This window comes from Esox lucius, chromosome 7 (genome assembly GCF_011004845.1).
Source record: "Esox lucius isolate fEsoLuc1 chromosome 7, fEsoLuc1.pri, whole genome shotgun sequence".
NCBI lineage: Eukaryota > Metazoa > Chordata > Actinopteri > Esociformes > Esocidae > Esox > Esox lucius.
Window position 1 is genome coordinate 8,281,152 of NC_047575.1, and position 13,821 is coordinate 8,294,972.

The following is a 13,821-nucleotide window of genomic DNA, read 5'->3' on the forward strand; positions in this document are numbered from 1 at the left end:
GGGCCAATCTACTGTTGTCTGTGTTCCAGAGGCGTCGCTAGGATCACAATACATACAGCCCACCCTCCCGCCCCACCCGGGACAGAAAGTGCAGGGTTTTGAATATAGATGCGGAACATTTCGATGTACACGCTGGTGGCCTACACGTCTACATTGTCATAATAAGCGATTGGAATTATTGATGAATAGATCAGGGGCTATTTTATTTATTATTATTATTTTTGTTCCATTGGAGATCTGGGGCTATTCATAAAAGACCCAGGGCTATAGCCCCGGACCCCCAGGGCGATGCCACTGTTGTGTTCGAACTGCAGAGTTCTGCTCCAAGTAAGTCTTAGTTGTCTTTGCATACTGTAAGTGTTTGTAATAATTAAGATTAGATAAGACAAGCCAATCAAAAATGACCATTCTTAGTATGACATATTATGAAATAAGTGCCAGCTGACTTTGGTGCCAGCTGGCTCTGCTGCTGATCAAGCACTTCACTGGATTTCCTTTTGTCACATTAGACCATAATCATTAAGTAGGCTTCATCAAGTGCAGTTTGCTTTTTGGATCTTCCACTCCATTTTTCATCTTGCCCAGTTTCTTTATATTTATTTTTTCATTTCAACTAGCCATCTCCCAAAATATGAAATACCTTTTAATAATGTTTATTTGCATTTATCCTAATATTATATAGTGTATTAACAATCAAATAAACACTTACAGGTAAATAACAGGTAAATAATTCACAACATCAACAGGGACCCAGTGAGCAATTGATGGCGGGCCGTAGGAGGCTATAATGTCGTACAGCCAGCGGGCCACCAACTTTTGCCACTTTTCTCCTGATCTCAATTTGCATACGCTAATTTGTTATAGAAAATGAGCTATAACGTTATCCACATCATGCCAGAACTTGTTCACCACCTGAAGACACCTGAGAGGCTGTCCCTTAAAAAGCTCATCAAGCATGCAAGAGAATTTGAAAACATAATAACAATTTGAAACTTGGAATGAAAATATGTTTTGCAGGGTAAATGCTTACAAAACTTTAACTTTTCCTAGACATGTGAGAGACTGGACGTGTTTAGAGGATCGGACGTGCCAGAGGAGCGAAAAATCGTTCCAGCATGGGCCCCTACCACCCCATCTATACCACAACACCCTGTGGATTTCAGCCCTGGAGTTATGTGAATTACATGTTGATCTCGTAATTGCTGTAATGTTTACTTGGTTTCACCATATTTACCTGTTCACCAACTTTTATGTTTATATTTAGGATGGAGCAAGCACAGTACTCCAAGGCACCAGAGAGGTACTTCACGCCACCATGTAGAGGATTGCTACATAGGTAAGTGTCGGTTCATTCACTTAACTCAGATGCTTAACTTGTTATTAAAGCATGTTGCTTCCAATTTTATTTGTCAATTTCAATGTATTTTTAAGGGAAAGAAGGAGGTAGGGGGAAGTTTTAGCTCTGCAAATGAAGGTAAGAATGAACATTGTGGCGGACACTGCAATTTGAGTTCTGATTGTAAAATAACCAGATATTTAGGACTGAATAATTAACTGTATGTCTTTACTTTCAGAACATTTGGAGAATATCAAGTGGCTGACTGAAGAGAAGGTTGAGGTGAGGGCACAGCTGGATCTACAATCAGGTAAAAATAAGACTATAGTAGTGCTAGCATGTTGTCTTGTGCTATGCCACCATTCATTATCTTATTGCACTGATGTATCTATAATATTCAATAACTATCGATTGCCGCTAGGTCCCACTTATGTATATTACTGCCATTCTAGCCCTTGTTTATTTTGTACCGTATTATGTTTATTTTGTACTTTCACATTAAAACACTTTACTATATCTGTTGCTGGACACGTTTTCGTGCACTATTTGATAAATTTCTTTTTAATTTCAATTATTTTGCACATGTTTATTTTGTATGCTTGCTGTATAATGCATGTATTTTGTATGCATCTTGCACTATTTGAAATAAATTGTTTAGATTTTATTCAGTTCATTGTCATTTGTAACATGACCAAAATTATTGTAAAGGATTATTATAAATAAAACCTAAATTGGGGCGTGAGGCATGCCGCTGGGTTTATTGCATAAAAGTGTCTAGCCGCCATCGGGCCGCTGGTGAGCCGCTGATCAGGGTATTGTTAGAAGGCATTGTCATGAAAGCGGCCCACCGGCGGCCCAACTGCAACGCGCGCTATAAAAAAAATGTGGCTGTATATCCCATAGCGGCTGCAAAGCGGACACTTTGCAGAAACACTCGGCGGCCGCCGCGGCAAAAAGCTAGTGGGCCACTGGCGTGTTGCTTGCTGGGGAAGAGGCATCTCCGGGGATTTCCAATCTTCCTTTGTTCAGTGTTTGTGTTCTTTTGTCCATCATAATCTTTTCTTTTTATTGGCCAATATGAGATATGAGGGCTTTCTCTTTGCAACTCTGCCTAGCAGGCCAGCATCCTGGAGTCACCTCTTAACTGTTGGAGAAGTCAGTGGGTACAGGACATGAGAAAGCTTAAACAGCCCAAAAATAACAAAATATGCCACTTGTCACATACCTTTGAAGTTCACTGTAGATTTGAGCCTTCCTATCACTGCAATGCAAATTCAACATACTCTGGAACTGCACATCCATTGGTTTCTAATGTCACAAGTGCTCACTAAAGTGAAATTATAAAATGTCTACATTAAGAATTACCAAAGCATTATTTTACATAAATGTATTATTCTTTCCATTGATTCATGTCACATTACTACATTAAGACACTCTGCTTTAATACTAATGTCTCATTATTAAATTATTACAGTATATCACAGCTTTACCATTTAATAACATGCATTATAACATTGTACTTTACATCTTACAAATGTCACACTAATACATTATGCCAATGTTACACTATTACTTTATACCTTAACACTCACCAATGTCACATTATGCTTTACCGATCAATAATATAACTTAGTGGTTAAACAACCGTGTTTGACCACTAAGTAATGTCGAATCAATACATTTATTTAATAAAGCCATTTCTACATCAGACATTATCACAAAGTCCTTTTACAGATGCCCACCCTGATTACCAAATGTGCAAGCAACAACAACAACTGGCTAGAAAAACACCCCAGTACGGCTGGAGACTAGAAAGAAACTTAGAGAGGAGTGGCCAGTACCCTTCTGTCTGTGCTGGGTGGACATTTCAAGCATACATGACCTTTCTGGGCCACATCAAGATTTTTGCACAATCAGATGACCAGCATGTCAATGAATTCAGGTGCACTGTTTCCAGATCAGCTGCACAACCTACGTAATGCTCAGCCACTAACGTCTCCGTGTTCTCTTTGTAACACTGAGGTGCACTAAGTAACAACAGTATTGATGACCCGTCAGCTCAGCACCATGAAGCCAACAGGAAGATGTTGGCCCCTGTCAGCATGTTTAGGACATGACTACCACCAGACCCTGGTCTTTAACTGATGAGATCTGCCTTATTTCCTGTGTGTGTGCTCTCCTTTAGGGTAGAGCCATGTTAAACACTGTTACTGTGTCATAGCTTTGTGGAGTGAACATACCAGCACGCACATCAATCTCTCTAATGCAGTTCTATGGGGAAAATCTGAGATGAATAGTGTATAATCCCACACAGGGTTTGGCTAAATTAGTTCCAAGTGTGATCTCCAAAAAGCTGCAAAAGTATAGAAGTATACTTAATCCATACATAAGATATAATATTAGATAATAGAGAAGGCTTAAACACATTGATATGCCTGCACGCACACTGCAAACATTCAGATGTCTAACAGAGACCATTAAATCTCTCCTCAGACCCTGCTGCCCCTTCCCCCACTACAAAAATCCCACAAATAAAGAAGCAAATCCTAGCTCAGCTCCTGGCGAGAGCCATGAATTTTCTGGCTATCCACTCACATCCTGAGAAGAAGAGAGAAGAGAGAAAAAAGGAGAGCAAAGTCAAGATTGAAAACAGACGCCGGCACTTTCTGCAAAAGAGAGTACCTTTCATTCCAGCAGAGCTCAGACCCTGAAAGAAAAGCTGGAGAGCTTTGCTTTTCTCTCTGTTCATCGGAATGGAATCACTTTGATTTCCTGGCAATGAAAAACGACCCTCCGACAGTGGATCATATATTTATTTGAATTGATTTCTTTTCTTGCTCTTTTTGACACTCTAGCCAAAAGGCTGTCCAATTCAAAGAAAAACAGCTCACCCTAAAGGCTACAAGAGACTTCTTGGGTATTGCAAAGGATTTATTAATGTATAAGAGCTAACACCCGAAACATTCTCAAAGGGCAAACCACTGAAGGCATTTATCGATATATTTCTGCAGACTAAAGGAGCTCTGCTACAACAGTAAGGACCTCTCTTCATCTCAGAGAGAAAAGCCCACAGGAGCATAGATAGCTATCTTGACCAACCGACAACACAGTGTGGTGAAAAACAAGTGAACAGGAACTCTACAAGGTAAGTGACGGCCATCTTGTCCCTATTATCTTTCTTCGTTCCGCTATTTTTACACTACCGTATGTACTTCCTAAATGCATTACGGCTGCTCCTCACTGGGTGCAACTCAGACTGTTTTGCAACTGTCAACCCACACTGTTGTCCGTGAGACGGTACTGGTTTCTTTGCTCTCAGTGTTAGAAAACCCCAAATTTGGTGATGGATGACAGAGCTATCCACATCCTGATGGGTCTCCTTTGTGGTATTGTCAGGGTGAAAAACACAAACGAATGTTTTCTGTAGTGCCTCTCTCAGTACAGCTGGGATGTGTCTCTCCTGCTGTGCATTCCTTTGCCTCAGGCATGGCAGATAGTTTTTCTGCAGACAAGGAAGGTTATTTAAACTACCTCAATTCAGCTGAGTTAGACTTGTTGCCAAGCTAGATTAAAAGAAAACAGCAAACAACATGAGTTGAGAACCATGATGGTCACACACATCTATCTGTTGAAATATATGTTGACCCTGAGTCTGTTGATTACACTCGGGGAGAAGGTGTTACAGTTCAGTTGCAAAATAATGAAAGAATATGCAATGCATAAGCCATACAAAGCTCATAAAACACAGCATTTGCATAGCTTTTTTTTTGTCTATTTTGGGAAGTGTGGGATATTCTCACAATATATTTAGACAGTTGGAAGGTGAGAGTGAGAGAATCAGGCAGGAGAACAGTAAGAAGGGAGGATGCTGGGACTTGACCCTGGTGTCTGGTGGGGAACTGTATGTGTCCCTCGTGCCAGTGGACTTTACCACGCCACCACTGCTCTGCAAGCAGTTCCACATACTTTTAGCAATTACATTTTGTTCTGTATATATGAGTCAACCATGTGTTGTTGTGTTTCTGGTGTACTTGCCAAACAACAAAACCACAAAGAAGTTGCCGTATACAAGGAATGGGAGCAGAGATACAATATATACATTGTTTACAGATACACGTTACGTATTGTTTACAGATACAAGTTACATATTGTTTACAGATACACGTTACATATTGTTTTCACATACACGTTACATACTACTTAAAAGCAAACAAAAAGGCTCCTACTACATTAGGTGGGATAATAAACAGCTCGTTGTCTAAGTCAAAGTACGCTAAAAGAAACTAAATTGAAATAGCAGATTGTGCAGTGTAGAGTTTCATGCCATACACACCATGTTTACTAGCCATTTTCCATCACAGGATGTTCCAGTCTCAGTGGTGGAAAGTACAGTAATAACAAAGACTTCACTTTCCTAAAGACAATGTCTTAAAATACACTTTCCCCCTAAATGTTAAGCCTATTACAGTAAAACCAGCACCAACCCCTTCCTTCAATCCAGTGTGTTGAATTGATGAAAGGGGAATTTCGCCGATTTATATATAGCCTTATTTTCAATATATTTGTGACACTGGGATATTCTAGTTGGTCCCAATAATTAACTTGCAGCCTTTCTATGTAGGAATTGTGTAAGCATACCCCAACAACTTAATGGTGTGGGTGTATACCAGTCCAAAAAAATCACTGCTAGTAGACTGCGGATTGGCCCCCACTAACCTCATCTGAAAGATGAGGTCATCTTTCTGAATATTTGAGGTAGAAGTTTAAGGTAAACATCTAAATCCTCAAATACACGTATTTGAGGATTTAGAAGTCACCAGCCTTGACTTTAAAAGTCAACAGTCTAGTTTGTGTCATAATGTCAGACAATTGACTCTTAAATGTACTATTTTCACTGGGCCAAGCACACTGTTCGGAAATGTTTATTTTACCCTTAGTAACCAGATCCCTAAACATAACCTTAACCACTAAAATGAGTTCCTTAACTTAGCAGTGGATGTAAGTTTAACTTGTGAACAGTTGACTGACTGCCAGCACACTGTTCCCAGATGGCACCACGCCATGACTAAAATCTCTCATACAATATGTCAGTAGCTGCAGTGTCGGTGACTGTAGTATTTTCTCTACAGGTTATGTTTTTCATTCAGTACATGTTTTCATTTGAGTAAAAAAACTGTTTGATGTTTCCACTAATAAGATGTGGTGTTCCAGGTCAAATGACTTCAGGTAAATGTAAGCCATGGAATGTTGTCCAGTAAATGGTCTTCTTTCATTACTATTTAGTCAGTGCCGTAGCTCATGAGAGGGTCCATAGACTCTCTGTAAATCAGCATATTCAGAACCTTAGTAAAGCAAAACATATGCAAGGGCTGGACTTTTCCCGGTCATGGTGTCTTTGTTTTGCTGCCTGTCTCATTGGAGTAACATTGGTGGGAATAGATTCAGAGCGCTCGTGGAAAGGTGCCAGATCTTAACGCCTGTGTTGGCAGCCTGGTTACGTCTGGTGTGTCAGTCACCCGCCACCTCCCCCATAAAAGAGAGACTAGTGTTTTTTCTTCGCAGAGAGACTGTGATGGCCAAACTCTGACTCACAATGATAAGAAAACAGCAGGGAGCCGTCTTTACCTCGCCCAGAGGGATTTGTGAAACACATCAACGGCTCAAAGCGTTGATTAGATTCGATTCAACTTCATTGTTATTGAACAAGAGCAAGTACAGTACAACAAAATTCAGTTGAACCGATGAACTGACGCCCATTCAGGGAAACTTACTGTCCATAAACGTATGAATAATGTGTCTGTCGCCGTTCCACTCCTGTGAGGTAGAGTAGGAAAGGAGTTTGTGGTCATGGAAACATCCTTTATTTGATCTATGATGTCGTTTAGCACCAGTGTCTTTTGTTTAATTAGACATTTTGACTAAGCCAGTACCTGCTGGCAGAGACCAACTAACATTATAGGAACTTAAAAATTGGCCAATCCGCTTTTGGAAGAAACTATTGATACTTGTGTGAAAAGGTCAAATCAACAAACCCTTCACTAAGGATATTTTGGGGCGGAAATGTTTCTAATCGTTTTAATCTCTTTAAGCGAGAGAATATACTTGATTGGAAAAAAGCTGCCTCTTTCAATAGAGGACTTTGGATCTCATTGGCTGTCTGGCTTTCTGAGAAAAATCCCTGCTTTATTTTGGGTTCTTTCCCAGCATCTCCCTCTTTGTGGCCTCCTCCTCCCTTGTCCTCTCTTCTACCTCCTAGATATTTTTCCCTGAAAAAAAACACATGACTTCTGAACACTCACAGTTTTGCTTATAAATCTACAACATATTGTTATTTATTTTTTCTAGAAGGAAAACCAATTTGAAAGAAAGTTTTACTTTAAAGAGGTCCTTCCTTTCAATTTCTTTCTGAAAAAGATTGGGGTCTGTTCATTGATTTGAATTGAGAAAATGTGATTGATGAAAACAGAAAGTGAAAAGCCATTTCAAGGTTTTCATTTGCCAGTCATATTTCATCGAGGTTCTGTTTGTCTGCACCTCTTTCCTGTTATTTGCCACTGATGCCTCACCTGTCTCACTTTCTCACTTTCAGACAAACTGTAGATTGAAAGGACTTTTTACATCACTGGCTGAGAAACATTATTCTAGTCGGATGGTTTTGTGTCAGGAACGTATGCTTTTTCTTTCTGCTACATAAATAGTCAGCTGAGCATTCCGGGTTCTCTTTTGTTTCCGAGGCTGCAGTGTCTGGAGACATCCCATTCCTACCTTTAACAGTGATTTTATATTTCAAACGCCAATGGCCTTAACAACATGTAACTGTTACCAAATGGAAAATAATAATATGATACGTCGCTCAGAGAATGTACAGTGTTGCTCTCAATGGATCAAACAATCTTTTTTAAGTGAGAGCAGAAATCCTTTGTTAGTGAAGTGAATTTGAAAAGCAGTATCTCATTAATATAGGGAAAGTCCAGCAGTGATGTTTTTATATCAGTATTGAGGTTCCAATTTTAAGACATGCTTTGAATACTCACCAATAATCTCTCTCAGTAAACTACCTGGCTCTATGCCTTGAAACTGTCTGACTCCCCACCTCTTCACCAATTAGCACTGACTTATTATTATTATTATTATTATTCTTAATCCCCTCCCAATTCTGTGAAGTTGAATTTGTGTCTTCAGCCTTGTCTCATTGCCACAACTTTCTGAAACCACATCTGGCCTAGCTGTTCTGCTTCATATACATCTTATACTGCTCTCTCTATCAGTACGATTGAGATTGCAGGCACCCAATCTCCCACAAGGAGTCACTAGAACATGTCATGAAGGCAACATTGAACTCCTGGACAATATTACGCATCTGTACAGCGAAGCAGTGAATTATCACTATCTTTACTGATTAATTCTTGGTTGTTGAACAATTTATTTGAAATGCTGTTGTCTCAACTACCTTAACTACCCATAACAATATTCGGATGAATGCACTAACTAAGTCACTATGAATAAAAGCATCTGCTAAATTACTCAGAATGTTAAAATGTCTTTGCCATGTTGGTGCTCTCTACTCTTTGATCTCAGCCTAATTGTTTCCAGACCACAGCAAGTCTTCTACGCTTACAATCCCCCACCCTTTAAAAACATCACATACTGAGTCTCACATTGTTCAAAGGCCTCTCCCCACAGAGTTCTCTTTTAATGACTCCTTCGCCTTTCACTGTATATTTTACAGAGTCAATTTATGCTGGCACTATGAAGATGGTCTTGGCAAAGGTGATACCTTTGGTGGCTGCCTTTGCAGGTAAAAAAAAACAAAAAAAACATGTGTTTTTACACTGTTGTACTTGGCCAAGGAAATGTTGCCTCATCTTATTATTTTTTCTCAGTGTTCCTGCAGTTTTGTCCTGAAGCCCTCAGTCTGGAGTTGACCCCCAGTGAGAAGGAGGTCATACTGGTCACCAACTCTTCCTTCACTGTGGTCTGTTCCGGATGGAGCAAGGTGACCTGGAAGTCTCCCCATGACCTCAGCATGGAGGGGGTGGTCGTGGAGGACAGGGGAACTACCAGTGTGTTGGTTCTCCACAACGTCACCTGGAGGCACTCTGGAAACTACGTCTGTGAGGAACGTGCCACTGAGGAGGCTAAAGATATATCAGTGTTTGTACCAGGTGAGACGAAACACCCTTTATGTTTAGGATGTGAAGCTGGACCACTGCTCCTTCTACATCAGGTGGACAATGGGAGGGTCAACGATGTGCCCAGCTCGGTTCGGCTTACACCTAATCAGGCTTGGGTTGAAATCTAATGTTAATATAAAATCAGTGCTGGTTGCACAATAGACATCATCTGCTTTTTTGAAAACATTGTCCCTGTGTAGCCAAAGTCTTTCTTAGAAAGGCAATTTCTCCAATGTCTAACATAAGGTTGACATGTGCCTGGACCCCCCCCCCAACCCGTTCCCCCCAGATCCTGTGGAATGGTTTGTTCCCCTGAGGCCAGCAGTAGTGATGAAGGAAGGAGAGGAAGGCACTATTCCCTGCGTTGTGTCCGACCCCAGCATTAATGTCACCCTGTATGAGAAAGGCATCAATATGCCTTTGGAGGGCACGTACCACCCTGGTAAAGGGTTCACCGCTGTCCTGAAAGACACCACCTACATCTGCCGAGGGGCCAAGAATGAAGAGGAGAAGGTGTCTCAGCAGTTTTACGTCCACACCATTTTGGGTAAGTCTCGATCTCGACCCAATGCCTAAAGTTACTTTGGGCATTAAAAGGAATTTTCTTTGAAGGAGTAAATTACTTACTGAAGACAAGCCTGCAGGAAGATTTAGCCTGTTAGTAATTCTAAATTTTTATGTTTCTTTCTTTCCAGTCCCAAAATCCGTGAACCCCCTGATAACAGTCTCAAAGGCTGTGCTGAAACAAGGAGAGGCCGTAATGGTTAATTGTACTGTAAAAGACGCAGAGTTCGTTTACTTCACATGGGACTTTCCGCGTAAAGATGTGAGGAGACTATTGGGTGATTGATTATGTGTGACGTATATTAATAAGCAGAATCAGCTCATTTGCTGATACTTGTCCTTGTACTATGTTTCTGCTGTATTTCATTTTGTTCTGAAGATAATCGAACCACTGACAGACTTTGTAACGGGGAAGGAGGTCAAAGTTCGTTCCTTCTTAAACATCTCCAGTGCTACTCTGGAGGACTCTGGTCACTACATATGCCAGGTGCAAGACACAGTTTCAGGACAGTCAGCCATGGATAATACAACAGTCACTGTTCTGGGTAAGCAAACACATGCAGGGGTTAGCTTTACAAAAATCACAACAACATTTGCCCACTGATTCGGTTTCTTACTGAGGCTGTTTCTGATTCACAGAAGGGAAATAATCCTGCAGATACCTCAACCAAATGTGAACTAATATTAATTTGAGGAACACATACATTCAATATTTATTGACATTTTGATAGTTTGCTGTTACTGAAAAAGTACTTTTTTATACCTGAAATGCATAAATGTAAATGAACAAAAAACAGGATGCAGTGACGTGCAGATCATGTTCAATAGAAAATAGTACAAAGGCAACATACACTGAACAAAATTATAAACGCAACACTTTTGTTTTAGTGAGCACTTCTCCTTTGCCGAGATAATCCATCCACCTCACATGTGTGGCATATCAAGATGCTGATTAGACAGCATTATTATTGCACAGGTGTGCCTTAGGCTGGCCACAATAAAAGGCCACTCTAAAATGTGCAGTTCCATCACACAGCACAATGCCACAGGTGTTGCAAGTTTTGAGGGAGTGCAATTGGCATGCTGACTGCATGAATGTCCAACAGAGCTGTTGTCCTTGAATTGAATGTTCATTTCTCTACCATAAACCGTCTCCAAAGGCGTTTCAGAGAATTTGGCAGTACATCCAACCGGCCTCACAGCCGTAGACCACGTGTAACCATACCAGCCCAGGACCTCCACATCCAGCGTCTTCTCCTCCAAGATCGTATGAGATCAGCCACCCGGACAGGTGCTGCAACAATCGGTTCGCATAACCAAAGTATTTCTACACAAACTGTCAGAAACCGTCCCAGGGAAGCTCATCTGCATGCTCGTCGTCCTCATCAGGGTCTCGACCTGACTGCAATTCGTCGTCATAACCGACTTGAGAGGGCACATTCTCACATTCGATGGCATCTGGCACTTTGGATAGGTGTTCTCTTCACGGATGAATCCCGGTTTTCACTGTACAGGGCAGATGGCAGCGTGTATGGCTTCGTGTGGTTGAGCGGCTTGCTGATGTCAGCGTTGTGGATGGAGTGGCCCATTGTGGCGGTGGGGTTATGTTATGGTGTGTGTTATGGACAACGAACACAGGTGCATTTTATTGATGGCATTTTGAATGCACAGAGATACCATGACGAGAACTTGAAGCCCATTGTTGTGCCAGTCATCCACGACCTTCACCTCATGTTGCAGGCATTTTCATGCTGCAACATGAGGTGATGGTCGTGGATGAATGGCACAACAATGGGCTTAAAGATCTCCACATGTTGCAATTCCTGGAAGCTGAAAACCAGTTCTTGCATGGCCAGCATACTCACCCATTGAGCATGTTTGGGATGCTCTGGATCGGCGTATACAATAGCGTATTCCAGGTCCTGTCAATATCCAGCAACTTCGTACAGCCATTGAAGAGGAGTGGACCCCCCGGACCCCCCCCCCCCCCCCCCCCCCCCAAATTCAGTGAAACTGTACATTTTAGAGTGGCCTTTTATTGTGGCCAGCCTAAGGCACACCTGTACAATAATCATGCTGTCTAATCATCATTTTGATATGCCACACCTGTGAGGTGGATGGATTATCTCGGCAAAGTAGAAGTGCTCAGATTTAGACAGATTTAGACAGATTTATGAACAATATTTGAAAGAAATAGGCCTTTTATATACATAGATAAAGTCTTAGATCTTTGAGTTCAGCTCATGATAAATGGGGGCAAAAACAAAAGTGTTGCGTTTATAATAAGTTTGAAACTGAGAAATGTTATTGATTCTTGGAAAATACATGCTCACTTTGAATTTGATGCCAGCAACACATTTCAAAAAAGCTGGGACAGAGGCACCAAAAGACTGGAAAGACCCCGAACGGTAGAGCAGCTGAAATGCTATATCAAACACGAATGGGAATACATTTCACTTTCAAAATTACAGTAATTGGTCTCTTCAGTTCCCAAACACTATACAGCGTATTGGTAAAAGAAGAAGTAATGTATCACAATGGTAAACATGCCCCTGTCCCAACTTCTTTGAAATGTGTTGCCAGCATCAAATTCAAAATGGACATTTCTTTGTTTGAACGTTTTATATGTTGTCTTTGTACTATTTTCAGTTAATTATAGAGATAAATGATTTGCAAACCATTGCATTCTGTTTTTATTAGCCTTTTAAACAGCGTCCTAACATTTTTGGAAATAGGGCTGTAGATTGTTGTCAAACGCAGAATCATACAAAAGTTCTATTTTAATGCTTGGCAAAACAGACAGTACTGAATAACACATACAGCATGTTTGCACTGACTTTGCAAGTTTTAGCCAAACATCTAGTGGTAATGTTCTATTCAAATGCTGTGTTACAGAACAGGGTTTTGTAGACTTGGAACCGTCTGCAAGCACCAATGTTTCGGCACTGCTGTATGAGACCGTTGAGCTAACGGTTCAGATTGAAGCATACCCCGAACCTCAGGTGTTCTGGATCAGAGACAACACCACCGTCACTGGGGAAACGGTATCCACGAACAACAGATGGGTTCATGGCACCAGGTATCTGTCGCACATCGCCATGAACACCCTGACGCATTCACTATAATGAAACAGTCAAGAGTCAGTGCGTATGGTATTGACTGGGTTCTGTTTGACCTGTAACCTCCAGTTACCTCAGTACTCTCACCTTGGTAAGAATCAGGATGAAACAAAGGGGCTTCTACACTCTCCAGGTGGCCAACGAAGATGACAACAAGGAGATAACCTTTGATCTACAGGTGAAGGGTAAGACGTGCCTAACACATCATCCACTCCGTGCTTGACTTAGTCATCATGTTGGAAGACACAGGACATGGAAAAGTTTCTTCTAGTGATGAACAATCAACTTCATGTGTTTTATACCCTTTAAACCTTCTTCTGCCCTCCCTCACAGCACCTCCAAAGATGCTAGATCTTTCTGATCAGCACATGGACCAGGGACACGGCGTGCTCTGTGTCACAGAGGGGGTTCCCACGCCCACCGTTCACTGGTACAGCTGTGAAAGCACTGGAAAGTAAGGGAACTGATCTGGAAACAGCAGAATGAAACACATTAACTTCAGCCAAGTTGTTGCTTCCCCTCTCAGACAGCTGAGGGTGGTGTTACATCATGGTCAGACTGTTCTTGAGTTTTTGACTGTGCGTCAATGGTGACATCCTTCTTCTATCCCCCCATGCTGTGATTTCCA

General features: G+C 41.3%; 1 protein-coding gene across 1 annotated transcript in view; it reads left to right on the forward strand.

The window, feature by feature from the left end:
- Positions 1–3,868: 3,868 nt before the first annotated feature.
- LOC105030015 (platelet-derived growth factor receptor beta) overlaps positions 3,869–13,821 on the forward strand; it is a 32,826-nt gene continuing 22,873 nt past the window's right edge. The window contains exons 1-9 of the mRNA XM_010903644.4: positions 3,869–4,481; positions 9,066–9,134; positions 9,220–9,501; positions 9,800–10,057; positions 10,206–10,336; positions 10,454–10,619; positions 12,970–13,153; positions 13,263–13,378; positions 13,527–13,647. Of these exons, the coding sequence (XP_010901946.2) occupies positions 9,086–9,134; positions 9,220–9,501; positions 9,800–10,057; positions 10,206–10,336; positions 10,454–10,619; positions 12,970–13,153; positions 13,263–13,378; positions 13,527–13,647 (1,307 nt within the window). The 5' untranslated portion in view covers positions 3,869–4,481; positions 9,066–9,085. The remainder of the gene's footprint in view (positions 4,482–9,065; positions 9,135–9,219; positions 9,502–9,799; positions 10,058–10,205; positions 10,337–10,453; positions 10,620–12,969; positions 13,154–13,262; positions 13,379–13,526; positions 13,648–13,821) is intronic.